Source organism: Pavona decussata, unplaced genomic scaffold (genome assembly GCF_977016875.1).
Source record: "Pavona decussata unplaced genomic scaffold, jaPavDecu1.1 SCAFFOLD_268, whole genome shotgun sequence".
NCBI classification, from domain to species: domain Eukaryota; kingdom Metazoa; phylum Cnidaria; class Anthozoa; order Scleractinia; family Agariciidae; genus Pavona; species Pavona decussata.
Genome location: NW_028145670.1, coordinates 166019 through 192333, shown reverse-complemented (window position 1 = coordinate 192333; position 26315 = coordinate 166019). Strand labels below are relative to the sequence as shown.

Below are 26315 nucleotides of genomic sequence, written 5' to 3'. Positions count from 1 at the left end.
AAATTTCACTAAAATAGACATGAGTCAGGCCTATCAGCAGTTACTTCTGGATGAAGAGTCCAAATGGTACACCACCATCAACACACACAAAAGTTTGTTCCAGTACAACCTTCTGTCCTACGGAATATCGTCAGCACCAGGAATATTTCAGCAGAACATGGAGAATCCACTGCGGAACATTCCTTATGTAATCTTCCGGGTGGATGACATCCTAGTCAGCAGTGACGGAGCCTGTGACGAAGATCACTCAAACAACCTGGAAGAAGTCTTGAAACGACTAGCAAGCGCAGGCTTACGACTGCGGAAAGACAAGTGTGTGTTCATTGAACCTCAATAAACCTACCTGGAGCGCAAGGTAAGCAAGGTAGGCATTCAACCGTTGCAAGACAAGGTCGGTGCTATTACCAGTACACCAGCACCTAAGAATGCGTCAGAGTTCTGATCGTACCCGGGCATGTTTAACTAACACCAGAGATTTCTGCCCAATTTGTCAAGTGTGTTGGCTCCACTACATGTGTTGCTACGTAATGGGACTTGTTGGAATTGGGGTAAAGAGCAGATGCACACATTTCAGAAGTTGGAGGAATTCCTGGAGTCCTCTAAACCCCTGGTCTAGAGGATTTGGAGTAGAAAGTGCGTCGGTATAGTCCTTGCCAGGAAAACAGGAGGTCATTGCCAGAAGCTCCTTTACATCGGATCCCTAGCAATGGCCTCATAAACCTTAGGTCCGAGGAGTTTTGAAACAGTCGACTTGTCCAACTTCGTTTGTAGTTCAACTGGAAGATGGACGACTGTTGAGAAGGAACCAAGACCATCTGATACAGCGGTCCTGTGTTCTCCAAGCGTCTATTCCTAATCAAGAGGAAGTTCCACCTGGCCTCATTCCAGCATCTGTGGAAGTTGAAAAGCCAAAATTGCAGGTGAAAGAAACCCCGACCAGTAGTCAAGACACCCCAGCAGCAGTGATTGAGCCTGTGCAGTCTGCTCCCCTTGGTGTCCCAGAAAAACGCTACCCTAGGAGGAACAAACACTAAGTGATTACTACTAAGTGATTTGTTTTCGGTTATCAGGACTGTGACACTTAAGAACTGCAAAGCAAATTTGATACTGATTTATTGTGATAGTTTTCATGACTTGGTGGGGCAGTGGGGAATGTTGTGAGCTTTGTAACCGCTCCTCCGGTAGTTTTCCAGTAGAACAGTTCGGATGAAACACGTTGTCCATGGTTAGAATTCGAAGCAGTTGTTTTCTCTAACTTTGGCTGTTTAATGGACTCGGAATATTACACCTTTCTTGTTGTTTTACACTTCAAGTAGTCTCCTACTACTCTTAGGGATAATTTGAGCCAGCAAAACACTCGAGGAGTCACGCTATGTAAATAATTTTGCATCATTCAGGGCTTGCGACTGATTTAAGATATATTACGAAACCATTAAGCCGACCGGAACGACAACAAAACAAACAAGGGGTTGATTTTCAAAACTGTTCTTTCTCTATGCTATTTAGACTCTTTCCAATCACTGTCATGACGGAGTGATCATTTTAACCCTTTGTAAACCGGAGGGTGCGCATAGGGCGCGGATTCTGCCTACGGCGACTTTGAACCTGAATAACTTTACGCAAACACTGACGCCATAACACATAAAGTATTTTCTGAAATTTAACTCTGATGTAACCATGGAAAATAATTATCGTGAGGTCAATAGAAAAAAAAAACCGCTTACTTCAATGAACAGTAATTATCAGCACTGAGACACACGTACCATCCCCGTGGTATGGCCAATACCGTACGCATGCGCACAACCATATCACCCGGGCAGTGGCAGCCATGGACGCATTGCCGTGGGAGAATTGTTTTGCGGTTTCCAACCAACAGCTACCACTTGCCTACGGTGGAGCTGGCGCTTAAAGGAGTGCTATGCACTCGCCTCGTCAGTAAAGGGTCTCCGATACGCGGGTTTACTCCCGCACCTTGACCAGACGGATATGCCATGCTGATGAGCCCCAATAAGGGCGAAACAGCTGTCCATGGCTGCCACTGCCCGAGTGATATGGTTGTGCGCATGCGTACCGTATTGGCCATACCACGGGGATGGTACGTGAGTCTCAGTGCTGATAATTATTGTTTACTTCAATGAATAAAGATTATTTTTTTCTGTAACTTTTATGTTTTTAGCTCATATTAGTATTCTTCCAGTGGCTTTGATTACTTTTCGTTCAATGTTCGTCTTTCCTAAAGGTTTGGAAAATCCAGAAATCCAAGATGACAACCATTTGTTAATACTGAGATAATTATCACGTGATATCACATCATTACTTCTCGTTGCTGACCTTAAAGAAAACATCTTCAGACGTACTATTTATGGCCCAAGTGTCATTGGCATGGTTAAGTAGTTGCGGAGTTATGGGGTTGGGCCGGGGTGGGCGGAATCCGTCCCCACCCTCCAGGGTCCCGAAGACGAAAAAATGGCCCATTCCAGTTAGGTTAAGATGAACGTGGGCATAAGTCAGTAAATTTTCCTTTTATTCTCTGAACTAGAACACACGTCAGCCACATTAGACAAATTAATCGAGTCCGTATAATTTCGAAATAGTGCAACAGCGCGTTTTCCGATAAGTGCATATGCTTTGCTTTTGTACTGTTATTACCTGTTGCTTGACATATAGCGATTTGGGTGGGGAGTAGAATTTTCGTACTTGAAGGAAAAAATACAAACGATTTTTGATACCAAATTACTTAATCGAACTTATTTTCTTGTTCTGTTCTGTCTTGCGCGGTTTCTAGATATTCGATTCATTCTCTTTGCCCCTCTAAATTGTTGTTTAATATTTATTATTTTATTCTCTGTAAAGGTTTTGAATTTGAATCGACTAAAAACACAGACAAGACGCAAAATAGTTGACAACCAAAAGCGTTCCCTTGACCTCTGTTTGTCCAAAACTCGTTCTGTTTTTCAACCACAAGACCGAGGAAAGAAATTTTTTACAGATTTAGAAATGTTCTTGAAAAAAAAAGCCGTAAATATGATCGTTTTGGCAATCAAACCTCTTTTGTAACGTTTTCGTTTCCCTCACCGCCGTAGTAACTGCACTCTATGAATGGACTACATTTCTCTGGCGAGACACTCCAGGGCACGTTAACATCGCCTCACGTGGTTCGGGTCTATCAGTAGGAAGCGATTTTTGAGCGGCGTACTCTCGTGTTTTGGATCGTAGATATTTTTAATGCGATATGCTGTACTTTGTTTGACATGGTTTGGCCATGTACTTGTGAAGGAAAGTTTTGCTTTTCTCGTCTTACTTATTGCAACAGCCACGTGATATTTTACTCTTTTTGTTCATTGTTCGTAGTCATGTGCTATGACATGGACGGATGTCTATATTTGGGCCCATCCAAAATCACTGCCACGTGCATTTGGTAGACCACTGGACTCGCGTTGGTTGTTCTAATTTTTGCTTTGCTACACCGTGCTGACGAGAGCCAACCAGCACGAAACAGCTGTCCACGGTTGCCGCATTCTGTTGATTCTCGGTTTGGTCACTATCATGTCGCTGTCGAGTTTAGTTTCTACGCAGTCCGATCAGCCTTGCAGAAATTTGAGTCTCATGTTTCACAAGCTCTAATATCTGCTTGTGAATATCTCTTAGCGAAATAAGAGCCCAATCGCAGTGTAGAGCTAAACAGTAAAGGCTTAACTGTTTGCTCTCTTCGCCACTCCCTTTGACTACCCACCTGCCGCCACTATTTAACAATTATCCTGCGAAATCGCGCGGAATATCGCCTGTTATTATTCAACACATTGTGACACTGCCCAAATATGATCATGATGAACTCAATATATGTCGTCCGCACACAACAGATATTCTGCGATATACGTAGTTTTCGTGAGTCGGGGAGAAAAATGGCAGACCACTTTCAATAAGTATAAACGACCTCGCAAGATCACCAAACTATTAATAACGCTGTTTTATACTAAACACATAAAAGACAACCAAGGTTGCTGTTAAGAATTGTTATGGTTCGTGCAAAAACTTTTATTGCTTACCTAGCTTTCTGTTTGTGAACGGGCAAATTTTGGTCCAACCCACTTTTGCTAAACTGTAAGCTTAATTTGCATGTTCATAAACAGAAAGGTAAGCAGTCGTTTTTACACTAACCATTACAATTCTTAACAGCAAACTTGGTTGTCTTCTTTGTGTTCAGGACAAAACAGCGTTATTAATCGTTTGGTGTTCTAGCGAGGTCGTTACTTTTTGAAAGTGCTCTGCAATTTTTCTCGATCCCCGACGCACGAAAACTACGTATATCGCTATTTAACAATTATCCTGCGAAATCGCGCGGAATATCGCCTGTTATTATTCAACACATTGTGACACTGCCCAAATATGTTCATGATGAACTCAATATATGTCGTCCGCACTCAACAGATATCCTGCGATATACGTAGAAAAAAAAAGGAAAAGAAAGAAATACAAACAATGCCATCTCAATATAACAACAATAAAAGCCACAAAGTTCGGTATGACACTATTTAATGGTACGTATCTCTGAAGTTTCCTTTAAAATATTCAAAATTGCAAGATTTTACGATTTTTTGGATCACATAACAACAACAATAACAACCGGTTACCTTCAAAAATTTCAGGATGGCTTGCAAATCCTGGCGGTAAGAGGTTAGAGCCAATCGAAGAAATTTCTCAGGAAGAGCTTCATGCCTGTCTTTATGTTTTTACGAATTTTCGAGGACTTCAGATGGTTCATCTATGAAATCCGTACGAGCGGCGGCCATAATGTTCGTTTCCGTCGCTCGGCACCACTCAGCAAAACATTTGCACTAATGTGCACAGCTCTTACGCTTCTCAAATAAGCTTGAAGTTTAAAAAAACTTGCACTGAATGCTTGTCTCAATGAGGTTGTACTTCGTACACTTGGACTTGCCTGAAGTGTTTTAAATCGTCCGCGAGGAATTCAATTCAGCATTAAAAAAAGCCGTCCTTGCCCTGATCTCTTCCTTCGCTCGGCATCACGCAACAGAACATTTGCTCAAATGTGCACAACTATTACGCTTCTCGATGAGCTGGAACTTCAACAGCACTTGAATGCTAGTCTCAGAAAGGTTATTTTTCGTACATTTAAACGTTTCTTGAATTTTAGATATCCGACTGTGTCCGATTCTCTTCGCTTTCGATTTTTCATTCAACTCCGTTTGCAAAGCGCTTCGCGTGTCATTTGATCATTAGGTTTCGCGCGCTTTGGTCGGAGGTTGCCTCAACATCAGCTCGTTCAAATTTGAAAGAAATTTTTTCTTAAAATATAAAAATTCAGTAAATTTCAACAGCAAAGTCCAAACGCGGAAAATTTAATAAAACAATTATTCCATTTGCCCTTGTTGGATATGAGATTAGTTACAGCCAACTCGGCGCTTCGCGCCTCGTTGGCTATTTACCATCTCATATCCAACGCGCGCTCATGGAATAATTGTTAAATACAATCACTGCAAGGTTCTGATAGTTGTTGAGTAACTTGGTAATTTTCGTTGTTCGCTCCCCTTTGTTACCTTTAGTGACATGGATGTTAACAGGTATTTTTGAAAAGTCGCGGATAGCCACCGCTCACCTTAATTATCTTTAAATCCCATCAACGAGGTCGTGTTTTTATCGTAATTAGACAAGTTTGGTAAGCAACTAAGTATAATAAACAATTATTCCACGAGCGCGCGTTGGATATGAGATGATAGATAGCCAACGAGGCGCGTAGCGCCGAGTTGGCTATAATCATCTCATATCCAACAAGCGCAAGTGGAATAATTGTTTTATTAAAAACAATCAAGAAATCTTGCTAGATCTTACTGATTTTGCTGTGCAAGAACAACCAGCAGACAATTTAATGGTCGCCATTTCTCGGCCATGGTATAATGGCTCATATACCATGGCCGCTCAGCCAATCAAAACCCTGGAATTGCATTATACAATGATCCAGTTTTTAATAATACTGGTTATCAGGATCCGGATGGTGTTACTGAAACGTGAATTATATGTCAGCCAATCGGCTGCAAAATGGCTCCACTCGATTTCACTTTACGTGGTTTTTAACTTATCCTTATCTAGACCGGGCCTTTATTTGCACTTCTGGGACTTCATATAACTTCATATTGACATCATGATTTTCAAATAGCCATTGAATTTCTGGATTTCTCCAAAACTTCAGGAAAGCGCGAACATTAAGCGAAAATTTATCAACAAGAATATGAGCTAAAAACATAAAAGTTACAGAAAGAAAAGTGACTTTTCTTCATTTTATATAGCGATTTTCCATTTTCTGGAAAAAAACGGGCTGTCAAAAGTTGGTTGCCATGGAAACATCAAAGTCAGTAAACAGTTGCCGGATGAATTTCCTAAAAAGTCCTGAAGTTTTAGACCGTTTGCTCAGGTATTAAAAAAAGTATTCAGGTTCAACTCGCCGCGGGCAGAATGCCCCTTCCCCACAACCCAGTCTTGATAGAGTTAAATAAAATACACATGTACTGATTTAAACCTCTCAATTACAGATTCCTTAATGACAATCAGCTCCAGAAGATCGATGCACAAACTTTTAAGAACCTGAAGAGTCTTAAAACTTTGTAAGTAGTAAATGTAATAAGACGAAAATAGCATTCCTGGTCAGAGATTCACATGTAGAACCACCTCTTTTTAATTAATGGCTTCTATAAGTACTTTAATGTGTATTTCATACGAACACGTATCGTTCTTCTAAGTGAAGATCTGACCTACAAACTCTTGCTATTGTACATCGATGCCAGAAATTTCCGTCCGACCATCCGTACGTAGCACCATAGCAAAACCAATGCGAATGGCACAGTCAAGTATGCGAGGCTGTGCTGCTGTACGCGTTTGTTTGGTGGGAAGTTGTATCGCCAACTGCGTTTAAAGAAAAACAAAAACAAATGTTGAAGACAACAAAATACAAGTCAATTTATGTTACCAACAGCGGGAGAAAGAGCAAGCCGACTAGTGGTGGGAGAAACAAATCAACTCTTTAATAGGCGGCACATCGTAAACAGCCTTATAGCTAATTCCAGCCGAATCTTGAAGTGAAATCATTTTACTCCGATCTGGCGCGACGAAACGTTGAATTTTTCTTCTTGAAGTGAAACTTTTCGAACACTTAACGTGGTAAAACGAACGGGATGGTTAGTGTCCAAAGAGGCGCTTACTCATGTGATTTTGTTGACAAAAAACTTGGCTGGTTTGCTGTTTTGCAAGATATTGTGTTTCTTGCAGGGTTGACACGACGTTTAACTCAATACTGCTAATTTCAGAGCAGCCTTTTGAGCTCCTTTTATCGGTCCATGGTCAATATTTCCCTTGGAATTTATTATCTTATCTCGTCCCATTTTGCTTCATTTAACAAAATTTGATTTTTAGCTAAAATAGTCTCGCAACACTGTTTCGTTGCTATACACGACTGACACGTTTGTCTCGCATATTGTGATTTCTAATTTAAGCATTTATTTGTGACAATCGTGACGGAAAACAAACAGGAATACTTTAAAACAATAGAATATAAGGGCAAAGAGTAAGACGTGTGAATATTTTTCACTGAAAGTCTTTGCACAGAACATTCTTTAAAAGCGGATGTAAAATTACAGTGTGATTTCATTTTCATCAAAAGCAAAACATTTACTCGCTTGTTTGTGCGAATTTTCCAAAGACCGTTGTTTAGTTTATTTCTGTCATGCTTGCTTCCAAATATTACATTTTTTCCATTTGTTACGCTAATGATATATTTGAAGTCTGTTTTATAGTTAGTCTAGCCTCTTTTTCTGAGGCCTACGTAAGACTAAAGAGTGACGGTGCAAGTAGCGCGCGCAGACTTTTCGCAAACCGGTTTTTCTCGATCATCAAAAACAGACAGAGAAAGAGATGTTATTGGTCCCAGGCCTTCTATAAATGCAATTTAAAAAGGAATTGTTGAGCTCCGCTTTTAGGCTTGACTAAATATATATATATATATATATATATATATATATATATATATATATATATATATATATATATTATAGAATTAATAATGAACTAAAAATTAACTTCTAACTGCTATAAAGGTCCTTAAAATGAATAATTAAGCAGATCTTGATATATATCATTTTTCATATTAAAATAAAACTTGTGGCGAGCTTAGTTTGCTACAAACGGCAGTGAAATCAAATTTCGGATATTGGTTTAAATCGTAGAGAAATTTTACTAGGTGTTTGCTGGCGACTCTTTAAAAATCGCCTGTATGACGGCGATTTTCACCTATAACTATAAGGGGCGCATAAAATCCAGTATGTGTCTCTGGTTTACGCCAAATTTTAACCTTCTTTTAGATCGCTTGCTAACAACGACCTCCAAGAAATTCCTGAGCAGGTTTTCAAGAATCTAAAGAGACTCGAAAGAATGTACGTATAACCTACTGAAGGAATATTCGGTTGGTCCTTTTAAATATTTACATATTTTGCTTACAGTCGTGCTGCATATAAACGGTTTAACAAGTCACCAGTGACTATCTAAATGAACAATAAAGGTGACAGAGTCGTAAATAGGGGGATATGGATAGCTAATGATTACGTATCATCAATAATTTTGAACTACATTTAGCTATATACGCTAAAACGGAGGACAATAATTGAACTTAGACCAACTGAATGTAACGTAAAATCTGAATACCTTACAGGAGTTGAGTTCGGGAGACTTTCCGCACAACAAGTTGGTTGCTGTAACAACAGGGACATTAGGAAACCAATATATAGCAAACTATATCATTAATAGATGGAGTAACACTGGTGTAAACTTCCAAACTAAGGGATGTATATAAACTATAGTGCTCGTCATTTCTCTCCGTAATTATTATCCTCAACAACAGGGAATCGTAACACTAAAAACTGGAAAGTAAAAGCGGAGCAGGTGTATTGCATATATATTTTTATATCTATTTTTACTAGACTGCTTTCAGATAACCCTATCAAGACTATTGGATCACAGGCCTTCACCGTTCCATACGGAAATTTATCAGTGTAAGCATAAAGTCAACTGGTTAATTAACAAATTTCAATTGTTTGTTCATTAAAAATTAAAAGATCGTTATATATTGTGAAAAGAAAAGATAATTGGCGATTTCCTTATATTTCAACAATGAACTGCCCACCAAGTTATTTTCATGACGTGTTGTAAAGATCTAGCTTTTATAAAACCATCGTGTTTGACTGATCTCAGTAAATGGTGGGCGTTTATTATCTTATTTTGTTCATTTACGCACTGCACTTACCTTAACTGACCAGGTCCTCGCTTACGGGATAAGTGATGCATGGGGGGCGGGGGGGGGGGGGGGGGGGGGGGGGGGGGTCTTTTAACTTTTCAGCTTCAGTATGTCCGCGCCAAACACATCTACTGAATACAGAACTATTTCCTTTGAGTTCCTCAATATCGAAAGATGGCTTCAGATGACATCAATCCGGCAATTAAAGTATTTATTCTGTAAATTTGGTTAATGATGCTACAGTCTCATTAAAAAATAATGGTGATTTGACAAAATACAATTTGGCAAACTTTTGAGTCACCAAGTTTCTTTCTAAAGCAATATCCTAGATGTTTTATTTGTTGCATGTCGTGAGGTTTCTGTCGAGAAATGTTACTGAGGCGAATCACCGAAATAGCGTGTCTAAAGAAGATGCGAGTGTGAGTTTAAATAACCGCGGAACTGGAGATGCAACTGAAATTCCCTGTTATTTCTTATTTTACGTGTAAATTTCTATTTCATTGTTATTAAAATGATCTTTAACCAGTTTTTGTTTCCTTAGATACATGATACGGACAAAATTAAAGAAAGTCAGCGTTCAGTCGTTCGACAAGGTTGACAACTTCACAATTAGTATGTAAGTATCGATGATCAAGTGTCCCAAAAGGAGATGATTGGAACCCTGCAGGAGTCTGAAAAAGTTTGACGTGAATTCCGAACCTATTTGATACCCAGACAAAATTGCTAAGTATGGCTAGATGGAACAATGGAGGAAAGTCATGGGGTCCCGGAGCCCGGAATATTTGTCTTGGAGCTCTGAAGCTCTCGAAATTTCTACCCGGAGCTCTGAAGCCCTAACTCTTCTTCGAACCCTGAACGCCAAAGTAGAAGTTAGGTCGTGAGCCGGAAGGCTTCTCGCTTAAAAAAGCATTATTAGCATGTTTACCAAAATTTACATTCAAAGGCAGGACATTTCAAAATTAAAACATAGGCAAATACTTTCCGGCTATCTCCAACAAAGATAAACTGCTATTGATTTAACCAATTCTTTGATCTTTTAGCAATTAGTAAAAATTTCATGTCTTTCAATAACATGATTCTTTTAACTAACAAACTTTATTTTCCTGTTGTCAAAAACACATTGCTCCAAGGCTAAATATATTTCTTCTGCAAACTTAAAAATGTTGGTCGTAGCTAAACAAGAGAACAAAAATCACCTATGATTCCCCTTAAAAATTAGCGTCTGTTTGTCAATCCACTTGCTAAGTAAGATCCTTTCATCTACCCACCTATCGACCTACCTACCTACCTACCTACCTACCTACCTAACGTCCTACCTACCTACCTACCTACCCTCCCACCTACCTACTTACCTACCTACCTACCTACCTACCTACTTACCCACCTACCTACTTACCTACCCACCTACCTAACTTCCTACTAAACTACCTACCAGCCTGCCCACCCACCTACCTACCTACCTACCTATCTACCTACCTTCCTACATACCCACCCACCTATCTACCTACCTACCTACCTACCTACCCACCTACCCCCTACTTACCTACCTACCCCCTACTTTCCTACCTACCTAACTTCCCTCCTACCTACCTACCTACCTACCTATCTACCTACCTACCAGCCTACCCACCTACCTACCTATCCACCTACCTCCCTACCAGCCTACCCACCTACTTACCTACCCACCTACCTACATACCTACCTACCTACCTACCTACCTACCTACCTATATGTATTTCTTTTCAGTAGCCCCCTCCCACCAAATATCTTTGTATTTTTTCTTCCACTTTTCTTTCCCGTTTTAAATACATGATTTATTTTGTTTTATTCTCGTTACCTTATGAATGAGAGTACTTACCACAAAATCAACAAAATCCGTATCAATTTAGATTATTAACTAAGACATTCTGGGCCTGCTGCCCCTACCCCTCAACCTCTTCACTTGAAGAGCATCAAGGCTTATAGAAGGAGCCTTAGAGAGCATATAGAGCGTCCAAAACGTTTTCCTTTAAATTCTTCAAAGTGAGATGATAACTTCATATCACGTGAAAATTACCTCATTTGTTTTCCGTAGTGGCCATCTTGGGCCCTTTAGCTTGAATTTCTCGTTTTCTCTAAAAGTATGGATTACCAGCTAAATTGATTCATTAATCAACCCACATAATATTCCGACATAACTTGGGTTATTAATGCAGCTATAAGGGAAATCTAAACATTTTCTCACAAAAAGTAGCCGTAAAAGGCGTCCTGGGCTTAATAAGGTTCATTCACAATACAACCAGTAAGGTCTATTTTGCTATATGAGAGGCTCGTTATTTTTATATTTGGTAGTTTCTTTCTATTCATTTTATTACATGTTGTTTGATTATGTACAGTTCCAAAAGGCTATAACAGCGACACGGTTAAAAATAACGTTTAATGACGGCACCAAATTGGCAAACAGACGACCAGTACCTAAAATGTGTTTTTCAAAAGTTAGATAATACGGGATTCGCTTGTTTTCTTGAAGTTAAAGTTATGAATGGTTTAAAGCATGCTTTTTTTTCGCTCCTTTGTTTGTCTTTTTCTAGACAAATAAGTTGGCAGATTGTGATGTTGCTTAATCTTTTATATTTTTCCGCTACTTGCTGCCCCTGTCCGTGCTTGTTTTTTTTTTTTTTTATAATGACATTCGTTACACAATAAAATGAGTGCGCACGTTTTGCTTGTTTTAACTAAAAGACGCTTTTGAAATCCTCGGATATCTCAATTTGAAGAAAAGTTACGTCTTCACTGTTCTTTTAATAAATTAAATTTGAAAAAGCAAATTTGGGAAAAGAAAAAGTGTAACCTTGTACTAATAGCCAGGAAGTGCAAGAAATAGTCACATTAAAATTGTTTGATTTACCTAGAACTTTGGATGAAGAAAAGATCGGAATCATGAGACTTGAAGATGGGAATCATACTTGCACGGTCCACCTGTAAGTACTTCACGTATTTACAACTAAAACAATGTCGGGAAACCATAGTCAAGATTTTCAGCGACTAATAATGATTGTGTTTTACTTTCATCACTTCCATATTAATTTTGTGTCTCTAGCGGATTAGGCCTGGATGATTCTGAGTACATCGACATTTCGAATGAAAGCCCAGTCTTGCGTAAGGCTTTTCTTCGATCTGGGTTTGCCCGCGCTTATTCTTCCAATCAAGACCATTTGCTTCCGTGTCCGTTGGGGACATTTGTGAATAAATCGGTCAGAGATTCTGCTGACCTTAAGTGCCAAGAATGTCCAGCTGGTAAGTTACTTCTTAAGCTTAGTGTGCATGTGACTTCAAACGTCACAATTTAAAGTAATTTAAATTTGTGGCCGGCGGATTGTAGACATAAAACGCGCAATAAAAATATAACATATTTACATATATAGTTTTAATTTGAAGACACTGAGGCTTATTTGAAGTTAACCAAAAAAAGGTTGTGTCGTCGGATCTCACAATTAACCAAATTTTCCCTAAAATGAGGCTCAATTCTTTGTTAGTGTTAGTTTTGCATAGAGAATAAAAGAAAGAGATAAATAAAATAAAAGAAATAAAAAAAATTATTGTGCCAAAGTTCAAACAAATCAGCTAAATCTTTTGCGCTAAAAATCGGAACTCAGATGTAGGAAAACGCTTATATACCGTATAATTCAGAAAGTAAGCCCCCCCCCCCCCCTCTCACACACACACAAACACACGCCCCGAAGGTAACGTTCATTTTTTGCCTTCGTATTGAACTCCGTAAGTAATGTTTCTCCCAAAAGTAACGGCCCACCCGAAGGTAGCAGGCTCTCAAAAATGACAACTCAACAGCAATAAAATGCCGTATTGTATTTGATGTAATATTTCAAGTAGTAGACTCTATAACACCATCCTGCGAATAAATTGTGTCCATTTCGATCGACTTACAATGCGGTTAAAGTATTTAGCGTAACATAAGTAACTGAAACACGAAAAGTGTCCCTTTCTTACTAGAAAATCACCAATAGGCTCGTGCCCTCGATCGTAATTACCGTTCAACTTGTATCAAAATTGCATTAGATAACGTAGAACGGCCTTTCAAATATAAAGAAGTCACTGACGAGAAACCCTCTGCTCTCAAGCGTAATGCGGATAGAATAGCCTGAGTGTAAAACTAAACAAAATCAAAAGTATTAAGCTGCATAATAAAGATTAAAATACTGCGCAGCGAAGTTAATAAATGAGTATTTTAAGATTATAAAATCGACGCTGTTCCACTGCAGTAAAATGATATCATATCACTTCACGGGTATCATTTTTAGTCACGGCTGTTACGCCACAAAATGTAACAACTGACACAAAATGTAACAGTAACGCAAAATGTAATAGTAACGCAAAATGTAATAACTTTTGACGCAAAATGTAATAACTTTGTTAACGCAAAATGTAACAACTTTTGACGCAAAATGTAATACCAGAAAGTAACGCAAAATGTGACAGTATTTCAGTCGGTCTTTACAGTATGTTGGGAGGGGAGGAACACAGCATCTGCGATGCTGCATTTTACCCGGAGGTTGACTTTGATTATTTGTCTGCAGATATTTGATTTCTGCTGATTCAAAAAGAAGTACGCGATGATTGACCATTTTAAAAGTCATTTCCCACGCTAAATAAAGCCGCAGTAAATTTTACCGTTGTAACATGCGGTTACACGTGAATTGTTTATTATGGTAAATTAGTCGCTCTTACGGCTTCATTTTTTGCCCCATTCTACGCCTTTCACGGTACTGAGTACCGTGGTAAATGATCCTTTTCCCGTGAGAAATTTGGTGTGGTGCATGTCACCGTACTTTCCCGAGATAAACTTACCATGGAGAATATGCATTGATATGTCAAAAAGAATAAAAAAAGCCCCCATAACATTTAACTTGGTAAATAAATAGGGTTTTTCGATACCCAAGGCAAGAGAGCCAATCACGATATTTCATTTGAAACCAACACGAAGCCGCAAAAAAAATGTTAATTTAAACAAGTCTCTTCTGCTTCGCGCTATTGTCGATATATCAGATTTCACGTTAAGATGGAAGTTACAGGGAAGAGAAGAAGAATTTCTTCAACCTTCCCATTTCATGTTACTAGTTACTCCCCTCCCCCCCCCCCTCCCCCCCCCCCGCCACCACCACAACTTGGAAAATGATCCGCCGTCCTTGATAACATTAAATCTTGCCATATCGCCAGCGATTATTTCCCCTACAGCTATTGTAGCTCAAATGAAGCCGTAAGAGCGACTAATTTACCATAATAAACAATTCACGTGTAACCGCATGTTACAACGGTAAAATTTACCGCGGCTTTATTTAGCGTAGGAAATGACTTTTAAAATGGTCAATCATCGCGTACTTCTTTTTTGATGCAATTTGAATCAGCAGAAATCAAATATCTGCAGACAACAATCAAAGTCAACCCCCGGGTAAAATGCAGCATCGCAGATGCTGTGTTCCTCCCCTCCCAACATACTGTAAAGACCGACTGAAAATACTGTTACATTTTGCGTTATTACATTTTGCGTCAAAAGTTATAACATTTTGCGTCAACAAAGTTATTACATTTTGCGTCAAAAGTTATTACATTTTGCGTTACTATTACATTTTGCGTTACTATTACATTTTGTGTCAGTTATTACATTTTGTGGCGTAACACACGGCTTTATCACACTGATATCCACACATAATATGTAATAAATATAATCTGTTACTCGCTGGCATGTAGTGTAATAAGGATTTTTAATTCGATGGTTTATTTTATTTCATTTGAATGCTGTAACATACCATTGAAGGATTGGAAGTGTGTTATTGAACTGTGTTACAAACTCTAACTTGTAACACTCTCGCTAATGACAAGATTCGGCAATATTTTTATCATTATCTCTTATAGGCGGTTTCTACTCGGACACTGCAGCTTATGTAAACGATAGCTGCAAAATGTGCCCTACTGGAACTTTCGTTCCCTATGACAAAGCGCCTGGAACTAGCGCAGGGGACTGCATAGCTTGTCCACAAGGTAAATGATATCAAACGACATGCACGTGGTATCAAGAAGTTCACAGACAATCAAATCAAAACCGTTCAACAAATCAGTCCCCCTTTTAGATTCTGTCATCGTGCCTTATACCTTATTGAATTCTCAACAACAACAACAGAAGAAATAAAGCACAGAAAAAAAATTAGAAAGTAATAGGTTACGTCGATATGTCAATACTTGGGGTGGATTATCGCATCACAAGCATCTGCAAATAACGAAAATTCAGCTTCCATACAAAGAGTTTAACACCTCCCTACGATTTCCCAATGCAATCTTTTACCTTTATTTTCCGTCTCACTTTTGCTTCAGTGGACAAATCATGGAAATACCTGTTTAAATTAAAGCAAATTTCCTTTGAAGTTCACAAACAAACCATTTCCTGATTAAGTTTTGAACCACGTCTGTTGGCAAAGCAGCTTTAGTCATCGGTTAAGAGCTACAGCTTATTGAAGTTGTTTACCGGTCCCTGGTATAATTTACAATTTGTGCAGCTAGGTTTTGTGCTCTTTGAACGAAAATGTACCTCAACGGTTTCGTTGCGCCACTGGAATTCAACTGATTTTTCAGTGTAACACAGTTTGACAGCAGTCCAGTATTCTCAAGGATGCTACAAAATGTTTTTTTGGTAAATGTTTAAGCAAGACTCGAGTTGTTGTTTTCAACTAAAATTTAATTAAAGGCTCGGAATTCCGAAAATACGGAACTAGACTTCTGTTTGTCTCACCCCACGTCGACTGAGTCAGCGGCGTGGTCAGTTTCATCCCTTGTCTCTTTTGTCCCCTTCTTCAGAAGTCCTTCAGACGACGATCAATTCTCTCTACGCATCTAAATCTAAGGCCTGCGTCAAAAGTCGAACTTCACATGAAACGAACTAAACTAACTTTACTTAGCTCATGATAAGTTCTGTATTTGACTCATGATAAATTGAGCTCGTTCGACTCAGTTTTGACCGACCAACATGTTCTATCCGTCTAATTTAGACGAATAGAACGTGTGAAGATCGACTGTGGGACAAACGATAGTTAAAATTTTACTATGAAAGAGATTTTTCTAGCTGGACAAGTGTTTAATCTTGGCAAATGTTCTTTTTTGATTGTGCAGGTACAAATACTAGTACGTTTGCCGAATTTCGTGCCTGTAAATGTTTAGATGGATTTCACCGTTCTCATCTCTTCGAAGAATGCATACAGTGTCCCAAAGATGGACTGGAATGTAAGAATGACTATGCTACTTTGAAAGAAGGTTATTGGTGGAACTGGCCAGAGGAAAGTCCAAGACACAAAGAACTTTATAAGAATTTCACCAGAATCCTTGGTAATTCTTCGTTCAGTCCGAAACTACGCATGAATAATTCGTCGCCTGATTATGTCCCTATATACTACCGACACAAACTTCCCCGACTGTATAAATGTCCCAGACACGAGTCGTGTCTGGGAGGTTTAGATTCAACTTGTGCCGATGGTTATGAAGGTCCATTATGTGAAGTATGCAGTGCTAGACATTACAAATGGCTGAAAAGATGCGAGGAGTGTCCAACCAAGACATGGACGGCCGTACAGCTCTCTCTCATAACAGTAGTAATTCTAATAGTCGTTCTTGTGGTGGTTTGGACAAGCAGAAAGAAAAACAAAGACATTAAAGAGCGTTCCTCAGTGGATATCATTCTTGGGAGGTTAAAAATTGTGATTGGCTTCTATCAAGTAACCTCTGGAATTCTAGAAGCCTTCTCATACATTAAATGGCCGGACTCTCTTGCTTATGTTGGAAAGTACTCTGAGGTGCTACAGCTGAACCTTCTTCAGATCGCTCCGGTGCAATGCGTCTTTCCAGAGTTGAAGCGCGATACATATAATGCATTTGCAAGCTTATATGTCACCATTGCAGTAAATGCTTTTGCTACAATCGTGGCGTTTGCTTGTTACGGCCTTAGCAAGTTCATTTTATCACGGAAACCTTGGAGCCAAGAAAAGAAATTGAAGAAAACCTCGCACGCGAAAGAGTTGATTTACCGAAACCTATTTTTCTTCCTCTTCGTTACATACCTGACCACATGCTCAAAGACAGTTAGCGTTCTTCCCTTTGCTTGCCGCAGCATTTGTTATGACCAAGCGGAACAGAATTGCCGTAAGTTCCTTAGAGCTGATTACAGCATTGAATGTGCGAATGGATTTAACCAAAAAGTCATCGTTGCATACTGTGCAATGTTTTATGTCATCTTACTGCCGACTGCATCGCTGGTGTTCATTTATAAGCAACGAAGAGCGCATCCCAGAGTTGAAAAAGATTCCGACAAGAACGCTCACAACTCGGAGATTTTCGCTGGACTGAGATTTATTTATGAGAATTACAATGATCGTTCGTGGTATTGGGAACTGATAGAAACATTTCGAAAAGTGGTGTTAACATCTGGGTTGATCCTCGTGGAAAGCGAGAGCAGATCTTACATTGGCCTAGCCTGTATCACATCAGGTATCTACACAGTGTTCTTCGCTTATAAGAAACCAATGGTGGATCCTTTCGAAAACAAACTAATGCTGTCATCTCTGACCGTCACCTTCGTTAACCTGGTATTAGGAGCTGTCAGCAGAATTCCAAAAGAAATTAAGCCTTCTCCAATTGACCAATATGAGGACAACATCGTCTTTGAGGCGCTGGTGTTTGGAGCCAACTCTTTAGTCATTGGTTTTCTCGTAGGTGAGCCAAATGACATTTTTAACATTTTTTCTTTTTTTTTTCTTTTCTATAAATAAAAATCTAACGTACAGGTAGTAAGGGCACCAGGAAATCTCAGGAAGTAACCGGTGTCACTTGAGTGCAGAAAAGGGGAAAACATGTTATTACTAGAGCGATTACTATTACTCGATGGCCCCTATTAAAATAAGTGGCTATTAAAAGTGAACATGCCTCGAAAGCGCTATTAAGCTTCCCGTTTGGAGGTCTGATTATGTGATTAGCGCCCTTCTGTGATGCCTCTCTACTCCTCTCCTATTTTAGTAAACACAAAAGACATATTTACGCCTCGCCGGGTATACCACTGGCCAAAATATCAGTCAGTTGGTCTACAGTGTAACTTATTTTGATCTTCAAGTATCATGTCATCGATGTGACGTTTTCCGAGCGTCAAAGGACTTCACTAGTTCTCGTTGTGCACCTGAAAGGAAACATATTTGAACGTACTATCTATCCTCCAAGACTCATCGCCATCACTTTTATAGCTGGGAAGTTTGGGAGAGCTTCAGGATTCTCTCCACTTCTCCTCCGCCCCTCATTGCCAGAGAAGGCAGCAAAAAAGCTACATGGGGTTAAAAGATAAAATCAAATGAGATTAAAGATACAAAACGCAACCCTGCTATACGTAAGTTACTTGTGTCGTTAGCAGTCCCTCTCCTCACCCCGCACTAGCTAATTTCCATTAATTTTCCATTTGTCAAAAAAACAAATTTTATACCAACACTATACACTATTTGCAGATAGTAGACATCTAAAAAACGTTGGAAGGCAGTTTATTTTTCAAAGCCGAGGGGTTAGATGCTAAGTACAGATCTCCCCAATGATAAGAAGGTGCCGACCGGAGTAGGTTACCGATTGCAGACTTTTAACAACATACTATTTTGTTTTCTGTCATTAGTTCAGTATATCACCCACATTTACAGTTTCCTCAAAAAGTGGCGCCACAATCGACAATGGTCCTTGTCTTGTTGCTTGGCTTTGATTCTGCCTCTTACTAGTTTGCAGAATGAAATGCTTGGTATGACTGGGAAAAATGTTCTAAGGCAGCAATTGGCATCTGGTAAATTTGGTAAGCCGACGTTTTCCGGGGCATTCAAAGACAGTGGAGCAGCTGACATTGAACTTAAAGAGAATGAGATCAGCCAAATGGAAGAAAGTGATCATGGCGGAGTGGCAACCGACTTTGAAGATGCTACTGAAGAAAACGCTACTACACGCGTCAAAGTCACCGTTCATGAACAGACAAGAGTGACATATGAAACTAACTTTTAAACGCCAATTGACTTACTTTAAAACGGTCATTAAACCGAAAGGTAGATTATTCAAAAAGAAACACTCACTAACAAGTGCTGTAAACATAGAAGACCTTTACTATCCGTTCTTAGACAATATTGATAGCAAGTATGAGTTTGACCTGTGAATAGCCACAATGTTTTAACCTTGAATATAATTAATCTTTTTAATTTGTCTAGAGGTTTGCGCCGATATTCTAATGATTTGTTGATTGAAATGGGTTTCAGTATAGGGTGTTTACGTTTCAGCTCTAAGAGTTTATCAGTCAAAAATGTCCCGTTGCTTCAAATCAAGTCATTGTTGCAGGATTAGTTAAGAAAGGAAAAAAATTCAGGTAGAATGAAAATAACTTTTCAAAACAAGAAGGTGGTAGATTTTTATAAGAAATGTATTTGACACTCAGGTTCTTATATAATTGCATTTAGCCTGGAGTAGAACTATTATTATTATTATTATTATTATTATTATTATTAGTAGTAGTAGTAGTAGTAGTAGTAGTATCACTATTATTATTATTATTATTATTATTATTATTATTATTATTATTATTATTATTATTATTATTATTATTATTATTATTATTTCTGTGATTGTGCCTCCTCCATAACTTCGAAAGTATAAAAGCTATGACAGTGAGACTCAGAGAATACCGTAGATACTACGTCCAAAAATGTCTACCTTGTCTCCAAGTGATGGCGTCGTATAATGTGGCAATTGCGTTATGATTGGCAAATGGAGGCCATCTTGGTCCGCCATCTTAGATTTCTGGATTTTTCCAAACCTTCAGGAAAGTGCCAACATTGAACGAAAAGTAACCGAAACCAAAAAAGGAACAGTGATATGCACTAAAAACATTAAAATTACGGAAGAAATGTGATTTTCATCATTTAAAAAAAAAGATCTTCTTTTTCCTGAAAAAAATGCTTATCAAAAATCGGTAACACCAAAGTCAATCAACACTAGCCGACCACATCAATTTTTTCCTAGATAAAATCTGAGGTTTGCTCAAATTAAAAAAAATAAGGTTATTCAGATTTAAAGTCGCCGCGGGCACAATGCCCACCTCCCCCTCACCAAGTTTAGATAGGGTCAAATTGTAAATATGTTAATATGCGATGGGACATAGACCTCTCTTAGCTGGGATGAAAATTCGGGGTAACTCCAATTGTAAAATGCTGATGGTCAAAAGACTGTTTCTAATATGTATATATATAATACCTAAAAGCCTAAAAGTGGAGCTCCACAATTACTTTTGTCATAGAATTTATAGAAGTCTTCTTATCGTATGAACGCAATATTACCTTACAAATTCCTCATCCTTTGTGTAGTTATATCTTTTTTTAGTGCCTATGCAGCCAACTGCTTACCAACAATAACAATTACAATGTTAATAACATAGACGCAAAATTACTGAATAAATGCTGATTAGTTGGACCAGTCGGTAATTTTTTCTTAATTTTCCTTTCACCGAGGGCAAAACTACTCAGCCCTGATAAGTCGAGAGGCGAAAATACTCGCTCTTGGTTGGTTGAGCACTCCATTTCTTCATTTTGTGCCCAGCAACAACCAGTTTCTTTCAGGTTCTTAAGAGTTCGAACAAAGCTGGGTTGTTTGTGTCAAAAATACATGGAAATTATTTGCTGCAGATATAAAAAAAAAATTCCTAAAGGTGAATTTTCGTGTTTTAAGGTGGCTCTATACCATTTCTTCAGTTTTCGCTGGTAGTGATATATATATATATATATATATATATATATATATATATATATATATATATATATATATATATATATATATATATATATATTTTTTCTTGATGTTCCGATTCTTTCAACTCGGGGAAAATATCTGTGTTAAAATATACTTTCTAGTAGCTCAGTCCTTATGCTTTGCTGAAAACACCGTTACAACTGGTAAACCCCGTTTTCATGGAAACCAGCGGATGATATATCTGTTAATTCCTTCACCCCTAGCTAGTTTCAAAGCGGGTTTGTCCGGATTTCGCGCGGTAAAATTTCGCTATTTTTTGTATAAAGAAGAGAGAAACTCCAAAGCATCTCCTCGTTAAGTCAAAATAAAGTCTGCCTATACGTTTGGCCAATTTCTGCAATCTTCTTTTTTGCAATTTACTGCAGTTGTGCATGTATAATTCACCCTTAGATTTTTTGGACTACAAATCCTGACATTGAGCAAATTTTCAGAAATAATTCACCGTAGAAAACTCGTTTAAATAGCCTTACTTTTCAGGCTTAAACTGGCCTTTTTTCGCGCGACAGCATAACGAAAATTCGCGTACCAGTTAGAAAACTGCGCGCGCTCGTGCCATTTCAGTACCCAGTCGCCGCGCGCCAAATGACTGTATGGAGTCACCTTAAAAGAAACAGCAAAAGGTTATTTGTGTCAAAAGCTAAGAACTTGGATTGGATTTGTTTGGTTGAAAAACTTAAATCACTCATATCGACCCAGGGCTTTCACCCAGTCTCGCTACTTCTTCTTCCAACGAGCGATAACCGAACGTTACAATGTCCTTTTGATGGGAGGAAGAAGAAGGTCAAATTCAGTGGAAGAAATTACTCTGGAAGTTCCTTCTTTGGATCCACCGCGTACTATTTTTATCGATCTGTGTCCGTGTGATTTTCAAGTTGTAGAAAGCTTCACAGCGCAGGTGAATCAATTAATTGATGCCTAACATTTGGTTTAATCGTTTGTTTTATTAGTTTGCTCCTGAATTAAACTTTCATTTTCTCGTTATTATAAGTGTATAACTATCAACTTTTCTCATCAGTTTTGTTAATTTTATACGTTACGAAACAGTTAAATAATTTGTTTGTTTGCTTTGCTTTCGGGCGATTATTTTTACTCCGGGCCTAACTGTTTTACGAAGTATCTCGATGGCTTTAAAAAACTTTTGCCTTAATTCTATGTTATAAAACCGAAATCGCAATCAGTCCTTCCATAACTGAGGATTTAAAAATAAAAACTTTGAAAGCACCGGTGAAAATTAAAGTTTTCGCAAACTGCCCTTGTGATCGCGCAACTTTGGCAATATGGAGGAAAGAAAGAAAGCTAAAAGAAAGTTTCCGTTAAAACGTTCCGGCCGTTCGTTCTGAAAAAATAGATTTCGCTCATTTCTTGTATGTTGAGAAACTTTCATGTACTTATCTCCTGCCATACGGAGCTTGAGCCCGCAGTACGAGCGGCAGTCAAAACTGGTTATCCTACGTCATTAGCAAGTGACACTTCACTGTCGACTAAATGACAATACTATCGAATTTGTTGTTCGATCACCGCTCCAGCCGCTCCAGAGTTCTCGAGAATGGCTTATTTCTCCAACCTAAAACAAACGAAAACCACTAGATACCTTTCCCCAACATTCTGGAGCTTTCCACACAGCCACTTAGCTTCACTTAGTTAATAACACCTCACAGCGTTGAAAAGAAGCAGAGCGAAAAACCTTGACAACCGCGGCCGTCCGACGCGGGCAGTGCTTTTAAATGAGGCACAGGCAGCCCAAGCTCACTATCAGAGAACCGTTGAATAATAAGGATTTCTATCGGAATACAACGGATTTGTGTAAAATGGTAGAAAATAACGGTGTTTTGTCAATAAAGTCAACTTACCCTGTTTCTTCTTGTATTCTTTGTCATTTGCCAGCTTTTCAAGCCGATTCGGAGCGATTTCGGCGAGTTAGCGTCATTCGTGTTTCTACTGTTAAGTGTAACGAAAGGCAAAACAGTATTTCAGCCATCTCCGAAACACGAAACGGAATAAATCCGTTGAAATCATCCCTGGTGTCCCAATTCCTTCATAGGATCAAAGTAGAGATAAATAGCTTTCCTTCCATCGCATTTCCGACTCGATTGAAGTCGTATCACGTTTGCTAAAAAGTTTTTCTTTCAAGTCGGCTCGCTTCTGAAATTTCGAAAGACCCGCGGCCAGAACGCCATGGACACATTGAACGCTCGGACAGCACGCTGGGTAACAAAAGTTCCTTGGCACGGAGGAAACAGCGGCCAGTTGTCCACAGGCAAACAGATTTGTTCCCGGGGTCCCCTCGTGTCCTTTTTGTCAAGACCGTCAAAATTAACTTTTGTACTACCTCTGGAGGTTGTCCTTTTACCCGGAAAATTTGGAAATACCAGTTTCTTTAACTGTGATTACGACGACGTCGTCAACGAAAACGGAATTTAAAAATTACACTCGCGTTTTCTGAATAAATTTGCGATATAATTTCTACTCATTTAGTTTGAGTAATGTGGCCGAACTATCCAGGAGCTAACGTCGTAGGGGCGACTTTAAAGTTCAGAAAGAGTAAGGAAAATAAATCATCATCGTTCTCCATAAAACGTTGAATGTGGTGATGCACGTCCGTAATTGTTTGAAGAGGACGACAAACAAATGTACCGAAGTTTATAACGCACGTGCTGAGCCAGTGTTTTACTAATTAAAACTTTTATCGCCGTCGCGATAGTTACGATAGCTCGCACGTGTTGTTCGTTTAAGAAGGTTCAGAGCACGGAATTTCTTGGGCTGCTGGATTATTTGTTGGCTTCACACTACAAGCTAAGTTAGTTTGAAGTAAGCACTTGATTCAAGTGCACTTGAAAATCTCAAGTCGCACTTTAGAAAACTTGGCTTCACACCTGGTGACAGAGTATACACTTGAAGCACAAGCTGTCAATCATCGTTCGCGGTAAAATCAGAAATGCAATTCCTCGCCGGAAAATCATGGAGCCTTTGCAACGGAAAAACGTTTTATGTTGTTTACTCTTTATTTTGTCTTTAATTTTAACTCAGAGAGTTTTAACATTACAGGAAATGCATAGGTACTTCATTGTTTACTAGTATTTGGCGACAAAACAAAAGAACAGGCGACATCTTCTGAAATGAAAATCGATGGTTCAAGCTGTCTGTAAAGATGAAATTAAAATAAGACCGTAAGTTTAACCAAGAGAAAACCGGCTTTTCCTTCTTTTTTGTTTACTTACATAAAAGACTGTTCCATGGAGTCCTCAAACTGCGAGGCCTATCACCAGCCATCCATTTTTATTGTTATTTTTTTTTTGTTAATTTTAGTTCACGGCAAAATGTTTATCTGTCCTGGCACCGCAGCACGTGGCTTTCAGTTGGTTTCTCTTTTCCTATTGGTCAAGTACGTGCTCAAGTGTGGTGTTGGCCATACTTGGCGGCGTACTTCGGCTTCTTTGAACTACGAACGTTTCCATGGTCACTAAGTAAAGTTGAAGTTGGTAGGTCTTACCCCTTCACACTCAAAGTAGGTTTCAAGTGCACTTAGATTATACTTACAAGCTCTAGTGTGAAGCCCCCAATTGAGTCCGCCGTTTCTGTAGAAGTTAACTTGCAAGCTAAAATAGCCGTGAGCTAGCACAAATGAAATAAACTAATACTTTCAGGTCATGCCGGTTCACGTTGTTGGTAAGACCTGCAAAGACGACGACGACCGCAACAAAGAAATTCAGAAAATAATAGTTTTAATAAGTGAAACACTGGCTCAGCACGTGCGTTATAAACTTCGGTACATTTGTTTGTCGTCCTCTGCAAACAATTACAGACGTGCAATCACCACATTCAACGTTTTATGCACTGCACGAAAACTTGGATTTGCTCTTTTTTTGATTCGTATCAAAGATGAGGTCAAATATAATAACATTTTTGACAACACATTTGATGCGCATCAAAAATACGTCAAATATGTGACGCCTTTGCATATACCTTTGACTTGAATCAAAAGTGAGTTCAAATGTATTAACAACTTTGACCCTACCTTTGACGCGCGTCAAATTGAAATCAAATATGTGAAGGCTTTACTGCACCTTTGATTTGAATCAAAGGTGATGTCAAATGTAGTACAACTTTGACTCCGCCTATGACGCGCATCAAAGGTGGATCAAATATGTCATATCTTTACAAATATCTTTGATTCGAATCAAAGGCGACGTCAAATTTAGTACAAATTTGACTCCACCTTTGACGCGCGTCAAAGGTGGATCAAATATTTAACGGCTTTACATTACCTTTGAAAGATTTCAAAGGCGAGGTTAAATGTATAACAACTTTGAAACACCTTTGACGCGCGTCAAAGGTGAGATCAAATGTACGACGGCTTTGCTATACATTTGATACAAATCAAAGGCGATGTCAAAGGCGCTCCAATAACTTTGACTCCACCTTTGACACGTACCAAAGATGAAATATATGACGGCTTTACATATACCTTTGAAAGGCGAGGTTTAAAGTATAACAACTTTGAAACACCTTTGAAGCGAGTCAAAGATGAGGTTTAATGTACGCCGGTTTTGCATGTAAAGACTCATATACCTTTGATTCTTGTCAAAGCTGCGGTCGAAGACGCCAATGACGTTCCTTACATATATTTAAATGTTCGCTAATAATAAGAAATCAAACACAAGGCAGTTATCAAATAATTGTTTGGGAAAGGAACTTTATTCTATATTATTTATGATGTATCCGCACTTGCCTTGGCATGTTTCCCAGCAAAAAGCAAAGAAAATAGAAAATACTTTGCCAGCAAATAGTTGCCACTACAGTTGACACCGCTGGTAAGAACTCTTTTACTATAATGTTCATCAACTATTGTTTTGTGTCTATAATGTTATGTTTCATATATCTCATACCTTTAAGACCTAGACGTTTCCTTTGCTTAATTAATCATCTCTGTTAATACACGCTTTCTTTGTGCTATAAACGGCATCATTACCCAATACCCCCTATTCTGTTTGTTTTTATAAAATAGCCAGGGTCAAGCTGAAGCATACGTATGGTGCGTGCATTATAATTTGAACATATGCACGGAGCACACGTCAGATTTTTTGCCTGTGAAAAATCTGAGAAATTCAGAGACAGAATGCGCTGTCATTCCAGCGATTCGCAAAGAACAGTCTGTTGTACTGATGTT

General features: G+C 38.8%; 1 protein-coding gene across 1 annotated transcript in view; it reads left to right on the top strand.

Moving 5' to 3' along the window:
• LOC146455869 (uncharacterized) overlaps positions 1 to 20812 on the top strand; it is a 65474-nt gene extending 44662 nt beyond the window's left edge. Inside the window, exons 6-14 of the mRNA XM_085093758.1 lie at positions 6549 to 6620; positions 8370 to 8441; positions 8985 to 9056; positions 9840 to 9914; positions 12190 to 12258; positions 12378 to 12574; positions 15209 to 15334; positions 16457 to 18049; positions 18984 to 20812. Of these exons, the coding sequence (XP_084949884.1) occupies positions 9844 to 9914; positions 12190 to 12258; positions 12378 to 12574; positions 15209 to 15334; positions 16457 to 18049; positions 18984 to 19357 (2430 nt within the window). The 5' untranslated portion in view covers positions 6549 to 6620; positions 8370 to 8441; positions 8985 to 9056; positions 9840 to 9843 and the 3' untranslated portion in view covers positions 19358 to 20812. The remainder of the gene's footprint in view (positions 1 to 6548; positions 6621 to 8369; positions 8442 to 8984; positions 9057 to 9839; positions 9915 to 12189; positions 12259 to 12377; positions 12575 to 15208; positions 15335 to 16456; positions 18050 to 18983) is intronic.
• Positions 20813 to 26315: the final 5503 nt, after the last annotated feature.